Consider the following 13,424-nt stretch of genomic DNA (forward strand, 5'->3'; position numbering starts at 1 on the left):
ATCACCCCCTCATCGCCCCGCACTCCAAAGTAGTCCCAGCCTGCTCACCCTCTGCCGGTAGCTCAGGAAACTTTAGTCCTGGTAGCAAATAGTAAACCTTTTCTGCACCTTCTCCAGCTAAATAACATCTTTCCTCCAAGCATGTTCTTCTATAAAAGCCTCTAAAACGCCACCATCGTATCTGCCATCACAGCTCGTTCCAGGCACCCAACATCTTCTGTATAAAAAAAATTGCCCCGCTCATGTCATTTGAGCTTTACCCCTCTCATCGTTAATCTATGCCGTCTAGTCTGGAACATTTCCACCCTGGGCAAGAAATGTTCTGACTCTCTACCATATCTGTGCCTTTCGTAATTTTAATTATTTCTATCCCCTCAACGTCCGACGTTCCAGAGAAAATACTCCAAATTTGTCCAACCTCTCCTTCTAGTTCATACCATCTCATCCCAGAATTTTCTCAGTGTATTTATTCATGCACGTGGAAAGGCCAGCAAGAAAGTTTACCCAAGATCGGCACAAAATGCCGGTGCAACTCAGCGGGACAGGCAGCATCTCTGGGTAGAAGGATTCAATCACGTTTAGGGTCGAGACCCTTCGTCAGCCTGAGAGTCAGGGGTGAGGGAAACTAGATTAAGGTGTGAAAATGGTCAAAGCCGAGGTTGCCGGGTCTCTGGGGGCTGTAAGGCAACAACTTTACTTCTGCGTTACTGTGCCACCAAGGCGAACAACAGCTTGAATTATGTGTTCTTGTTACCTAGATGGTCCAGAACAGAGTCCAGAGCTGGTGAGATCGTATCTGCTGCTGACCTGATGTGGGGCAACTGAAGCAGATCCAGGTCACTTCTGGGGTAAAAGATGATTCACACCATAACCAACCTGCTGAAGCGGTTTATTACGGTGGATTTCAGTGAAGGGCTGCCAGACATTAGTTATCGTGGCAGGTCTCCATGGTCTTCGTTTAGTTTAGTTTAGTTTAGTTTAGTTTAGTTTAGTTTAGTTTAGTTTAGTTTAGTTTAGTTTAGTTTAGTTTAGTTTAGTTTAGTTTAGTTTAGTTTAGTTTAGTTTAGTTTAGTTTAGTTTAGTTTAGTTTAGTTTAGTTTAGTTTAGTTTAGTTTAGTTTAGTTTAGTTTAGTTTCGAGTTACAGCAAGTAAGCAGGGCCTTTGATCAGCGATCCCTCCACATTAACACAATTCTACATACACTTGAAACAATTTATACACACACCAAGCCAATTAACCCACAAACCTGTATACGTGTGGAGTGTGGAAGAAAACCAAAGATCTCGGAAAACCCACACGTTCACGGGGAGAACACACAAATCCGTCCAAACAGCACCCGTAGTTGGGATCTAATCCGTTCTCCGGCCCTGCCAGCGCTGTAAGGATCCAACTCTATCGCTGTGCCGTTAGATTAGATATACAGCATGGAAACAAGCTCTCCAGACCAAGTCCACATCGATCACCCGTTCGCACTTGTTGTACCTTATCCCACTTTGACATCCAGTCCCAACACACTATCGGGCAATTTTACAGAGAGCCAATTAACCTGCAAACCGCACGACTTTGGGACATGGGAGCAACAGGAGCACCCGGTGGTAACTCACGTGGTCAGAGGGAGAACGTGCGAGGACACACACAACACACACACACACACACACACACACACACACACACACACACACACACACACACACACACACACACACACACACACATACACACCCGCACGCACACAAACACATACACACACACACACACACACACACACACACACACACACACACACAAACACACACACACAAAAACGCACACCGACACACACACACACACACACACACACACACACACACACACACACACACACACACACACACACACACACACACACACACACACACACACACACACACACACACACACACACACACATAGACAGCACCTGAGGTCAGGATGAAACCCTGATCAGCTGCGCCATTGTGCTGCCAAACCCTCTTCTTGGGAACCACCACCATAGATACCCACTTTGAAGCAAGTGGGCACCTGAGACTGCAGAAGCGAGAGGCTGAAGATGCCCCTCAATACGCCTGATCAGCCAATTGATCCGCCCGGGGCTTTAACGCTCGGCGGGCGGGCGGGGGGGGGGGAGGGTGGGGGGGGGGGCGTGCAGCTAGGTTTATTAGGTTATTTCCGGCAATGGCGGGACTGTCGTATGTTACTAATAATAATAATAATACATTACATTTATATAGCGCTTTTCTAACACTCAAAGAAGCGTTACAAGGTATGTTGAAAGGCTGGAGCGACTAGTCTTGTATACAGTGGAATTTAGAAGGATGAGAGGGGATCTTATTGAAACATGTAAGATCATTAAGGGGTTGGACACGTTAGAGGCAGGAAAAATATTCCCAATGTTGGGGAGTCCAGAACCAGGAGCCACAGTTTAAGAATAAGGGGTAGGCCATTTTGAACAGAGATGTGAAAAAACTTTTCCAGTCAGCGAGTTGTAAATCTGTGGAATTCTCAGCCTCAGAAGGCAGTGGAGGCCAATTCTCTGAATGCTTTAAAGAGAGAGCTAGATAGATTCTAGCGGGGTCATGGAGTATGGGGAGAAGGAAGGAACGGGGTACTGATTGAGAATGATGAGCCATGAGGGGCTGGCTCGAAGGACAGAATGGCCTACTCCTGCACCTATTGTCTATTGTCTATTAACACTCTTGAAGGATGCTATGTCGTTGGTGACAGAGACCTAGATCACTGTGTCAGGGCTAGTAGGGGCCTGATGGAGTCATAAGGTCCGACAGCATGGAAATAAACCCTTCGGCCCAACTTGCTCCTGTCGGCCGGTGATACAATAGTTGATAGGGGGGAATGGCGCGGTGTTCTTGAACGATGAGATATAATAACGTCAAGATGCCCTTCTATTATGTCTGACGTGTATTAACCATCTGTTGTTGTATAAGATTGACATAATCAAAAAGTATGTTATGACTAAAGAAATAAATAATACCGATGTAGTAGATGGTAGTTATAGGAAAACATATAGTCAAGGACGAACTATATTTTGGTATAGTTGTATCCAATAAAACATACAAGTTGTTTACTGCACAATGTAGCTGTCGGCTAATCCTGCTGCGAAGTCAGAGATATGGTAGTGCAGTTAACTGCGACAATCTCTCCATGATACCAAGTAATAAAGTTTCTTGGAGTAAACCTCGAAGTCTGCTCATTTCTTTTTCCTTTAATTTCACTTGAAGTTAATTTCTTCCAGATTATAACAGATTTACAGGTAAGTAAGTCAAATTGTTATGATTTGCATGCAATGCGTGAAAATTAAGTCCATGTGACCTTTCTGTCCTGGGCCTTCTCCATGTTTCAGAGTGCGGCCAAACGCAAATTGGAGGAACTGCACCTCATATTTCGCTTAGGCAGCTTACAATCCAGTGTCCTCAAAATTCATGTCTCTACCTTCAATTAACCCTTGCATCCCCTCTCTCTCCTTTCCGCCGCTACCCAAGTCGGACTCGCTCTTGGTGCCTCATTGTCTGTAACTCGTTCTCACCTAATTCACTGCTAACAATCACCTGTTTCGTTCACCGTTTGCTTGTCGTTCATTCCCTTGTTCTATATCTCTCTATGTCGCTTTCCGCTGACGCCGAGTCTGAAGAAGAGTCTCGACCCGAAACGTCACCTATTCATTTTCTCCAGAGATGCTGCCTGACCTGCGAAGTTACTACTGCTTTTTGTGTCTATCTGCGGTTCAAACCACCATCTGCAGTTCCTTCCAACACAGAAATCCACCATTGGCTTTAATTAAAGGACACACGCGGTAATAGCACCATGACACAACCGGTCTGCAGGGGGCGCGCGATCCTTTACTGTGGCACATCCATGGAGCCCGGTCGAGAAATATTCAGAGCTGGTCTCATTCATTCCCTTTACTCCCTTCCCCGGCAATCAGCTCCAACTAGTTCAGTCCAGAGAAAGTTGTTCGCAGCGTTCACCATGATTACCTCATTGCCACATTCCCAGATCCACCAGTGTGTCTTTATTTCAGCTCTTGACAGACGCTGCGGCTATGGTTACAGCGAACTTGACTGAGCAGTCCACGGACACATAGGCCATCACTCTTTGTAGGGTGCATGCAACAATGTGAGTGAACGTGTGAAAACATCGCAGCGTAAATGTAATATATCGCCACGTTGAAGAGGGCGGCTGTTGGGTCTGTGCCGCCATCGCCTCCATGTAGTAGGTGATGCATCGCACTTTTCCCGTCCGAGAACGATGATTCCCTATGAGGAAATAAACGCAGACAGCTTTTGAACCTGTTGATCAGGTGCAAGGTGCTCTTGATGTTGGTAATCATGGTGGAGGCACGACCCCTAGAGCAGTCCTGCGTATGGCAGTCACCCTAACCAAATATTAATACAGACTTCAAAAACTGTTTTCACTATCCAATTCCTGTTCGACTGATCAGCAAACAAACGAATACACGTCTGGCCTTTCGGTTGTATTAAAGGTGAATATTTGAGTTGACGGAGCCTATACTTTGTGTAGGGAGTCATACAGGGACTGCTCATTGCGTTCCTTTCCGAGCCTCTGCGAGTGTTTCATCTCCCCTCCCATCAGCGACCCCCTTCCGTTCCACGGTGGCATCTAGTTTCGACAAACTGCATTGCTTACAACTGACCTGTACCGACGAAATATGAAACATGCAACTTTGGGAAATATCACAGAAGTTTTCCGTCTTGTTTGTGGAGACAACATTTTAGATGTGCAAACCTCGGGTAATTCTTCCCTTTTCGGACTCGAAGCAGCGTTTACAAATGTTCAAACACTCGCTATTTTTACATGGCAATCAGATGAAGACACTTGCTGAGCGGTCCGATGACCGTTATGATGTATTCAAGCCAATATCCGACAAGGTTAACGGTAATTATCCCCTCAAGGTCACTATCCACCATTGCTGATGTTGGTAGGACATAAAGATGCCGTCTTTACTTACAATGGTTCCAAGTAGACGGCACTGTCAGTAGCTCAAAGTCCTCGATCGGGTTTATTTATAGCTCACGAAATTCTGATGCTGTCAATTACATTTATATAAGGTGAACGGGAGTTCCGCTACTCGAGGCAAGTTGTGAAATTCTGTTTATCTGATATTTTAGAAACATAGAAACATAGAATATAGAACCAATAAAATGATCATTGTGATCATGGCTGATCGTTCCCAATCAATACCCCGTGCCTGCCTTTTCCCCGTATCCCTTGATTCCACTAGCCCTTAGAGCTCTATCTAGCTATCTCTTAAATATATCCAGTGATTTCGCTTCAACTGCCCTCTGTGGCAGAGAATTCCACAAATTCACAACTCTCTGGGTGAAAAAGTTTTTCTCACAGTATTAAATGGCTTCCCCTTTATTCTAAGATTGTGTCTTTTTCTGAAGGACTCTTGAGGTTGTCTTGAGATTGTTGTGTACATCTGCCAACACCTGCGCAGCCTGGTTATTCTAGAAAGGTTTAAGTTTGCAACATAACAGGCGGTCACAGGACCATGACACAACTGGTCTGTAGGGGGCGCGCGATCCTTTACTCTAACACATACAGGACGCCCGGTCCAGAAACGCTGGTCTCATTCATTCCCTTTACTCCCCGCTCCGGCAATCAGCTCGTATTGTTTCAGTCCCGAAACAGTTGTTCGAAACATTCACCATGACTACCTCATTGCAACATCCCCAGACCCAGCAGTGGGTCTTTATTTCAAATATTAATAGACGATGCTGCTATAGTCACCCCGTTACCCCAGTCATTAACAATACCACAATTCGTAAATCTATGTTATTTTCTAACAAGCCTTAGACATATTATGTAGGGATACTTGATTGCATTCTTCAGTTCGTCTCTGAACTTAGACTGAGTGAGCACATAAATAAACGTGTTCGTGCACGAACTCAGAACTGTAAGCAAGTCCGCAGCTAACCCTACGAAAAACCTCGGGTTTGCGTACTTTTGGACTGTGTGCAGGTTGGTAATATGCTTGTAAATTAAGAAGCACACGTCCGTAAGCCACAGGAGGATGAAACTTCCGTTCACACAGAAGAGTAAAATGATCGATTTCCTTCGACTCTGCATCTCCGGGTCCTCCTGTTTCTCGCCACCGGCGTTTGCGCGGAGCTTCCTGCGGGCTCGGCTCGCCACCACGATGGATCTGACCGTCAGGATATTAAGGGTCAAAATAACGAAAAATGGAACCAGAGGGGTTAAAATGGTGTGAATCCAGGAGAAGGCAAGCCACCCGGGGTGGGAATAATATTCCGGCTTTTCTATGCATTGAATTGGTAGGTCTATATAATAAGAATAAAATGCAAAGTAGTAGGGGATGTTTCGTAATAAGCTCACCACATACACTGTTGCTGTCGCCACCCTAGCGATTCTAACCGTGCAGTACCTGGTCTTAAAGTCCTGGCAACAAATGGCCACAAAGCGATCAAATGTAAAAGCGACAGTTAACCAGACTGAGCAGTCCAGGGACACATAGGCCATCACTCTATGTAGGGTGCATGCAACAGTGGGAGTGGCCCCGCGAAAAATCGCATCGTAAAGGTAATATATCGCCACTTTGAAGAAGACGAACAATAGATCTGCTGCCGCCATCGCCACCAGATAGTGAGTGATGCCACGGGACAGTCCGCACTTTCCCCGTCCGAGAACGATTATCCACACCAAATTACCTGTGAGGAAATGAACACAGATAGCCTTTGAATTTGGTCATCAGTGGCAAGGTCCTCTCGATGTTGGGTGGTCATGGTGCACGAGCGACCCCTACAGCTGTCCTGCTGTATGGCAGTGACCCGATCCAAATTCCCACTCACCTTGAGATCCAGAATAGATCACGCCCGTCGGGTCAATGTATTGTGAATGAGGAGTTGTGAAAAGTCAATTGCCATATGTATCGATAATGGCATAATGAAAGTCATATTTATTAAGTCTGCAAAGCTGTCTTAAACTCAATACACACTGAAATTTTATGATGAACAATGCGGAGTTGGCAAGAGTATTCATTGTCATATATATCGACGACGGAACACAGAAATTATGCAGCAGCATTGCACCTATCAACAGTATACACACAGAGAAGACATAATAAACAAAATACACAAGAAGGCGCTTCCAATGTGAGACGGGTTGCGTACGTGACACATGTGAGCGATTACAGGGAAACAGCTGGGCAAGTGGACAGAGACATGTTTATGTAGTTAAATGCAGATAAGTGCGAGTTGGTGTACTTTGGAAGGTCAAACCAGGGCAGGACCGTCACAACGAAAGGTAGGAGCGTGGAGTGTGTTTTCGTGTCGAGAGGCCCACAAGTGCAGGTAGAAGTTTCCATGAAGCGCTGGTACAGGTGATCAAAAAGCATTGTGCATTGGTTTTGATCAGCCAGAGTACCTTGCATTCCCCCCTCTCTCCGTCCCTCACCTACACAAGGCGTCGTACTAGTTTCACTGTCGTCCTATTGAGATTCACTGTCTGTATAACCCGCTGTCATCTAGCCCACAGCCAACAATATACCATTGTGGGCTTCACTTTTCCTTGTTCTTCATTACTTTCTTATATATTTGTTCTATATCCCTCTATATCACCGTCCATATCTCTCGTTTCTCTTTCCACTGACTCTCAATCTGAAGAAGGTTCTTGAACCGATAGGTCACCTATTCGTTCTCTCCAGAGATGCTGCCCGTCCCGCTGAGTTACTCCAGCGTTTTGTGTCTATCTTCGTCATATGTGCCGATGACGGAACAACGAAATTATACAGCAGCATTACAGCTATCAACACTATACAAACAGAGAAGACATAATAAAAAAACATAATCAATCCAGTGATTCCCAGGAGACTAGTGCGAAACCGCTGAGGTACTTACTGCAACCAATGGCAGTGCATAGATGTTGGGGTTTGGTTGTGTAGGTGAAATGGAGTAATCGTGTCCAGTATAGCCCTCGCGTGTGTGGCTGATTCAATCTCGGCGTCCTCCGGCAGAAGAACAAGTTGGATACTGTGTGACCGTCGTACAAATCTGCATTAGTGCGGAAACTGGTGTAACAATTGGATGATTGTCCGGATGATGGGAGAACAATCGATTATAATTCTTGCTTTTAATGGAACGAATGGTGAAGATTTGTGTTTACAGATCCCGCACTTTGTACGAAACATCACATTGGGAGCCACGCAGGGACCGCGCACTGCAACCCTTTCTGAGCCACTCCGAGTGTTTCATCACCCTCTCCCTACTGCCACCCTCTTCAGTTCCCCGTAGGCATCAACCGCCGACAACCCACATCGTTTACTCTCACTGGCATCTACTAACACAATACAAAATATGCAACATCCTGAATTAAAATCAGAGACCTGCTGTTGAGTTGTGTTTGCGCGGTGGATAATTTAGATGGACAAACCCTGGGCGATACTTCACTCCCCTGACTCGAAGCAACATAGAAACATAGAAAATAGGTGCAGGAGTAGGCCATTCGGCCCATCGAGCCTGCACCGCCATTCAATATGATCATGGCTGATCATCCAACTCAGTATCCCGTACCTGCCTTCTCTCCATACCCCCTGATCCCTTTAGCCACAAGGGCCACATCTAACTCCCTCTTAAATATAGTCAATGAACTGTCCTCAACTATCCTCTGTGGCGGAGAATTCCACAGATTCACCACTGTGTGAAAAAAAACGTTCTCATCTCGGTCCTAAAAGACTTCCCCCTTATCCTTAAACTGTGACCCCTTGTTCTGGACTTCCCCAACATCGGTAACAATCTTCCTGCATCTAGCCTGTCCAACCCCTTAAGAATGTTGTAAGTTTCTATAAGATCCCCCCTCAATCTTCTAAATTCCTGCGAGTACAAGCCGAGTCTATCCAGTCTTTCTTCATATGAAAGTCCTGCCATCCCAGGAATCAATCTGGTGAACCTTCTCTGTACTCCCTCTATGGCAAGAATGTCTTTCCTCAGATTAGGAGACCAAAACTGTACGCAATACTCCAGGTGTGGTCTCACCAATGCCCTGTACAACTGCAGCAGAACCTCCCTGCTCCTATACTCAAATCCCCTCGCTATGAATGCCAACATACCATTCGCTTTCTTCACTGCCTGCTGCACCTGCATGCCTACTTTCAGTGACTGGTGTACCACGACACCCAGGTCTCGTTGCATCTCCCCTTTTCCTAATCTGCCACCATTCAGATAATAGTCTGCTTTCCTGTTCTTGCCACCAAAGTGGATAACCTCACATTTATCCATATTATACTGCATCTGCCATGCATTTTCCCCATTCACCTAACCTACCAAAGTCACCTTGCAGCCTCCTAGCATCCTCCTCACAGCTAACACTACCCCCCAGCATCGTGTCATCCGCAAACTTGGAGATGTTGCATTCAATTCCCTCGTCAAAGTCATTAATATATGTTGTAAATAGGTGGGGACCCAGCACTGAGCCTTGCGGTACCCCACTAGTCACTGCCTGCCATTCTGAAAAGGACCCGTTTATTCCTACTCTTTGCTTCCTGTCTGCCAGCCAGTTCTCTATCCACATCAATACTGAACCCACAATACCGTGTGCTTTAAGTTTGCATACTAATCTCTTATGTGGGACCTTGTCGAAAGTCTCATGGAAGTCCAGATATAACACATCCACTGGTTCTCCCTTATCCACTCTACTAGTTACATCCTCGAAAATTTCTATAAGATTCGTCAGACATGATTTACCTTTCATAAATCCATGCTGAATTTGTCGAATGATTGCACCACTTTCCAAATGTGCTGCTCTCCCATCTTTAATAGCTGACTCTAGCATTTTCCCCACTACCGATGTTAGACTAACTGGTCTGTAATTCCTCGTTTTCTGTTTCCCACCCTTTTTGAAAAGTGGGGTTGCATTAGCTACCCTCCAATCCTCAGGAACTACTCCAGAATCTAAAGAGTTTTGAAAAATTATCACTAATGCATCCACTATTTCTGGGGCTACCTCCTTAAGCACTCTGCGATGCAGCCTATCTGGTCCTGGGGATTTATCGGCCTTTAATCCATTCAATTTACCGAACACCACTTCCCGACTAACCTGGATTTCACTCAGTTCCTCCATCTCATTTGACCCCCGGTCCGCTGCTATTTCCGGCAGATTATTTATGTCTTCCTTAGTGAAGACAGAACCAAAGTAGTTATTCAATTGGTCTGCTATGTCCTTGTTCCCCATGATCAATTCACCTGTTTCTGACTGCAAGGGACCTACATTTGTTATAACTAATCTTTTTCTCTTCACATATATATAAAAGCTTTTAATAATAATAATAATAATAATAATAATAATAATAATAATAATAATAATAATAATAATAATAATAATAATAATAATAATAATAATAATAATAATAATAATAATAATAATAATAATAATAATAATAATAATAATAATAATAATAATAATAATAATAATAATAATAATAATAATAATAATAATAATAATAATAATAATAATAATAATAATAATAATAATAATAATAATAATAATAATAATATTAATAATAATGCATTACATTTATATAGCGCATTTCTAACACTCAAAGACGCTTTACAAGGTTTACTAAAACAAAAGAAAATAAATAGATAAATGAGTAAACGAAGAGAAAAGGGAAAAGAAGGTGAGGTAACGGTCAGTGATTGAAGGCAGTGCTGAACAGATGAGACTTCAGTGATGTTTTGAATGTGGTGAGCGAGGAGGAGTCTCTGACGGTTTGGGGTAGTGAGTTCCAGAGGGTGGGAGCAGCGATGGAGAAAGCCCTGACCCCCCAGGATCTGAGTTTGGTCCGGATGGGGGGGACAGGAGGTTAGCAGCAGCAGAGCGGAGGGTACGGGTGGGAGTGTGTCTGTGGAGGAGGTCAGTCAGGTAGGATGGGGCCAGGTTATGGAGGGCTTTGTATGTCATGAGGAGGATTTTGCAGTCAGTTTGCAACAGTTGCAAAAATCCAACCCCTCAACGCTGTTAAATGGCAAGCAGATAAAACGACTTACTGAGCACTCCGATGACTGAGATAATGCAGTCAAAGTTATACTGGACACTGTAAAGGATTAATACCCGTTCAAAGTTACTCGTCCCCATCGCAGATGTTGGTGGGCCAAAACTATGGCGCCTGTGCTGCCGAAGGACCCAGGTAGATCGTCACTGCCAATAGCTCAAAGTCCTCGGTCGGGTTTATTTGTACCTCACGAAATTCTGATGTCGTCAATTACATTGCTCCCAGCTGCACATTAATTCCGCTACTTTAAACGAGTTGTGAAATTCTGTTGATCTGGTATTTCTTAAATAGCTCGAGATTGTCATGCGATTTTCTTGTACACCTGCCAACACCTGCTCCGCCTGTTTTTTTAATGTAAGTTTTAAGTTTTCAACATCATGGAAGGAAGCATCAAACAATCCCCCGATCCACTCCCATTCTCCATTCGCGCAAGGTCTTCACTGTATCTCGGTAGGGCTGACAAAAATGAACCAAACCGAACCAAGCCAAACCAATAAGGGAGGGGGGCTGTTAATATAGACCGGGATGGTTCCTGTTACAATTGGATTTTTGGCGACAGAGATGAATTCCAAGGATGTTGCCAGGATTGGATGGTCTGAGCTATAGGGAGAGTTCGTGTAGGCTAGGACTATATTCATTGGAGCGTAGGAGGTGATCTAATAGAGGTTGATACGATCATGAGAGGAATAGATCGGGTCGATGCACCAAGGTTCTTGACCTGAATAGGTGAATCGAAGACCAGAAGGCAAAGGTTTAAGGCGAAGGGGAAAAGATTTAATGGGAATATGAGGCGTAACATTTTCACACAAGCAATGGTGGGTGTATCGAACAAGCCTCCAGAGGAGATAGTTGAGTCAGGGACTATCCCAACATTTAAGGAACAGTTGGACAGGTACATGTACAAGACAGGTTTGGAAAGCAATGGGCCAAAATGTGTAGTAGGTGGGATATTTTTGGGGCGCAGGGGTACACTGTATCCCTCTATGACTCTCGGAATCTAACCGACAAATTTACACCAAACCTTCTCCCAACACCTCCACCATTAGTCCCCCAGTTTTCCATTCGTTCAGCCATCACGCAACGGCTTTCACGGTATCTCGCTGGACTGACAAAAATGAACCAAAGCAAAGCAAAGCAAACCAAACCAAACCGTAACAAACCGAAACAAGCCAGCAAATGATAGGATCTGGGCACAAATGTGATCCAGTTGTCTTGCAGCACGGGTGTAATATAGACCGGGTGGTTCCAGTTAAATTCGGATTGAATGGTTTCTGTATTGCGGGGATGTGGTTGTGTGACCTTCCACTGATCTCGGTGAACTTTGACCTGTAGGTTGGCTCAGTAATAAATTGCTGATCAAAATGATATGTTGGCCCCCTTTTCAGCAAGCCCTTCTGAGTTTAGAGTTCAACTGTTTTGCATTAAGTTTATGGGCACGCAGAAAATTACACCAGACTATTGCGCCGCACGTCCACCCATTTCCGTTCGACAGGGTCGTGGTTGAGCATCTTCTTTAACCTCCTGTTCCCGCTTTCTGCATTGGGGCCCGGTTGGTATTAAGGTACTTCTATTCGTCACTTACCATTGCATATTTAATGGCCTGTTTCCACTGGCTTGTGATAACTAATTGTACAGTGACACCATCCTCTGGGAGAAGAACTGTCTCCCAATCTTGGTTAATGTCATCAGGTTATGTGATTGAAGCTGAATTAACCTATTTGGCCCATCAAGTCTGCTCCGCCATTCAATCATTTCTCATCTATCTCTCCCTCCTAATCGAATTCACATGCCTTTTCCCCCTTACCCATGAAACCCACACTAATCAAGAATCTATCTGTCCCTGCTTAAAAACATCCAATAACTGGACCTCCACAGCCTTCAGTGGCAAAAAAATCCACTGATTCACAACCCTCCATCTGAAAAAAAAATCCACGTCATCTCCTTCCTAAATGAACGGTCTTTAATACTGAGGGTATGGCCTCTAGTCATAGACTCTCCCACCAGTGGAAACATTCTCTCCACATCTACTCTATCCAAGACATTGATGTTCTCGACGGACTTCCTCGTCCTGCCAGTGACCATGGATCTGATCTTTCCATCTACTGGCACTATCATCCCCGTGTCCAGTTCACCCAATGCTGTTCGACATTGACGGGATTTCACGATGTCCCTTCCCATTCCTCCGTACCCCAGTCAATACAATTCAAGTCGGCCAACCGCTCCCCATCGCATGAGTTAAATGAATGAACTCTTGCTGCATTCTCGCCAAGGTCCAGAACTCCCTTCATCAGATAGGGAGATCACATTTGCACTCACAAACTCAGATGTGGTCGCACCATGGCCTTGTGCAGCTACAGCACGA

At 44.7% G+C, this 13,424-nt stretch overlaps 1 protein-coding gene across 1 annotated transcript in view; it reads right to left on the bottom strand.

Moving 5' to 3' along the window:
• Window positions 1-5,832: 5,832 nt before the first annotated feature.
• The window catches only part of LOC144609563 (putative G-protein coupled receptor 139), a 37,284-nt gene continuing 29,692 nt past the window's right edge, over window positions 5,833-13,424 (bottom strand). The window contains exon 3 of the mRNA XM_078428070.1: window positions 5,833-6,725. Coding sequence (XP_078284196.1) covers window positions 5,833-6,725 — 893 coding nt within the window. The remainder of the gene's footprint in view (window positions 6,726-13,424) is intronic.

Source organism: Rhinoraja longicauda, chromosome 34 (genome assembly GCF_053455715.1).
Source record: "Rhinoraja longicauda isolate Sanriku21f chromosome 34, sRhiLon1.1, whole genome shotgun sequence".
Lineage (NCBI taxonomy): Eukaryota > Metazoa > Chordata > Chondrichthyes > Rajiformes > Arhynchobatidae > Rhinoraja > Rhinoraja longicauda.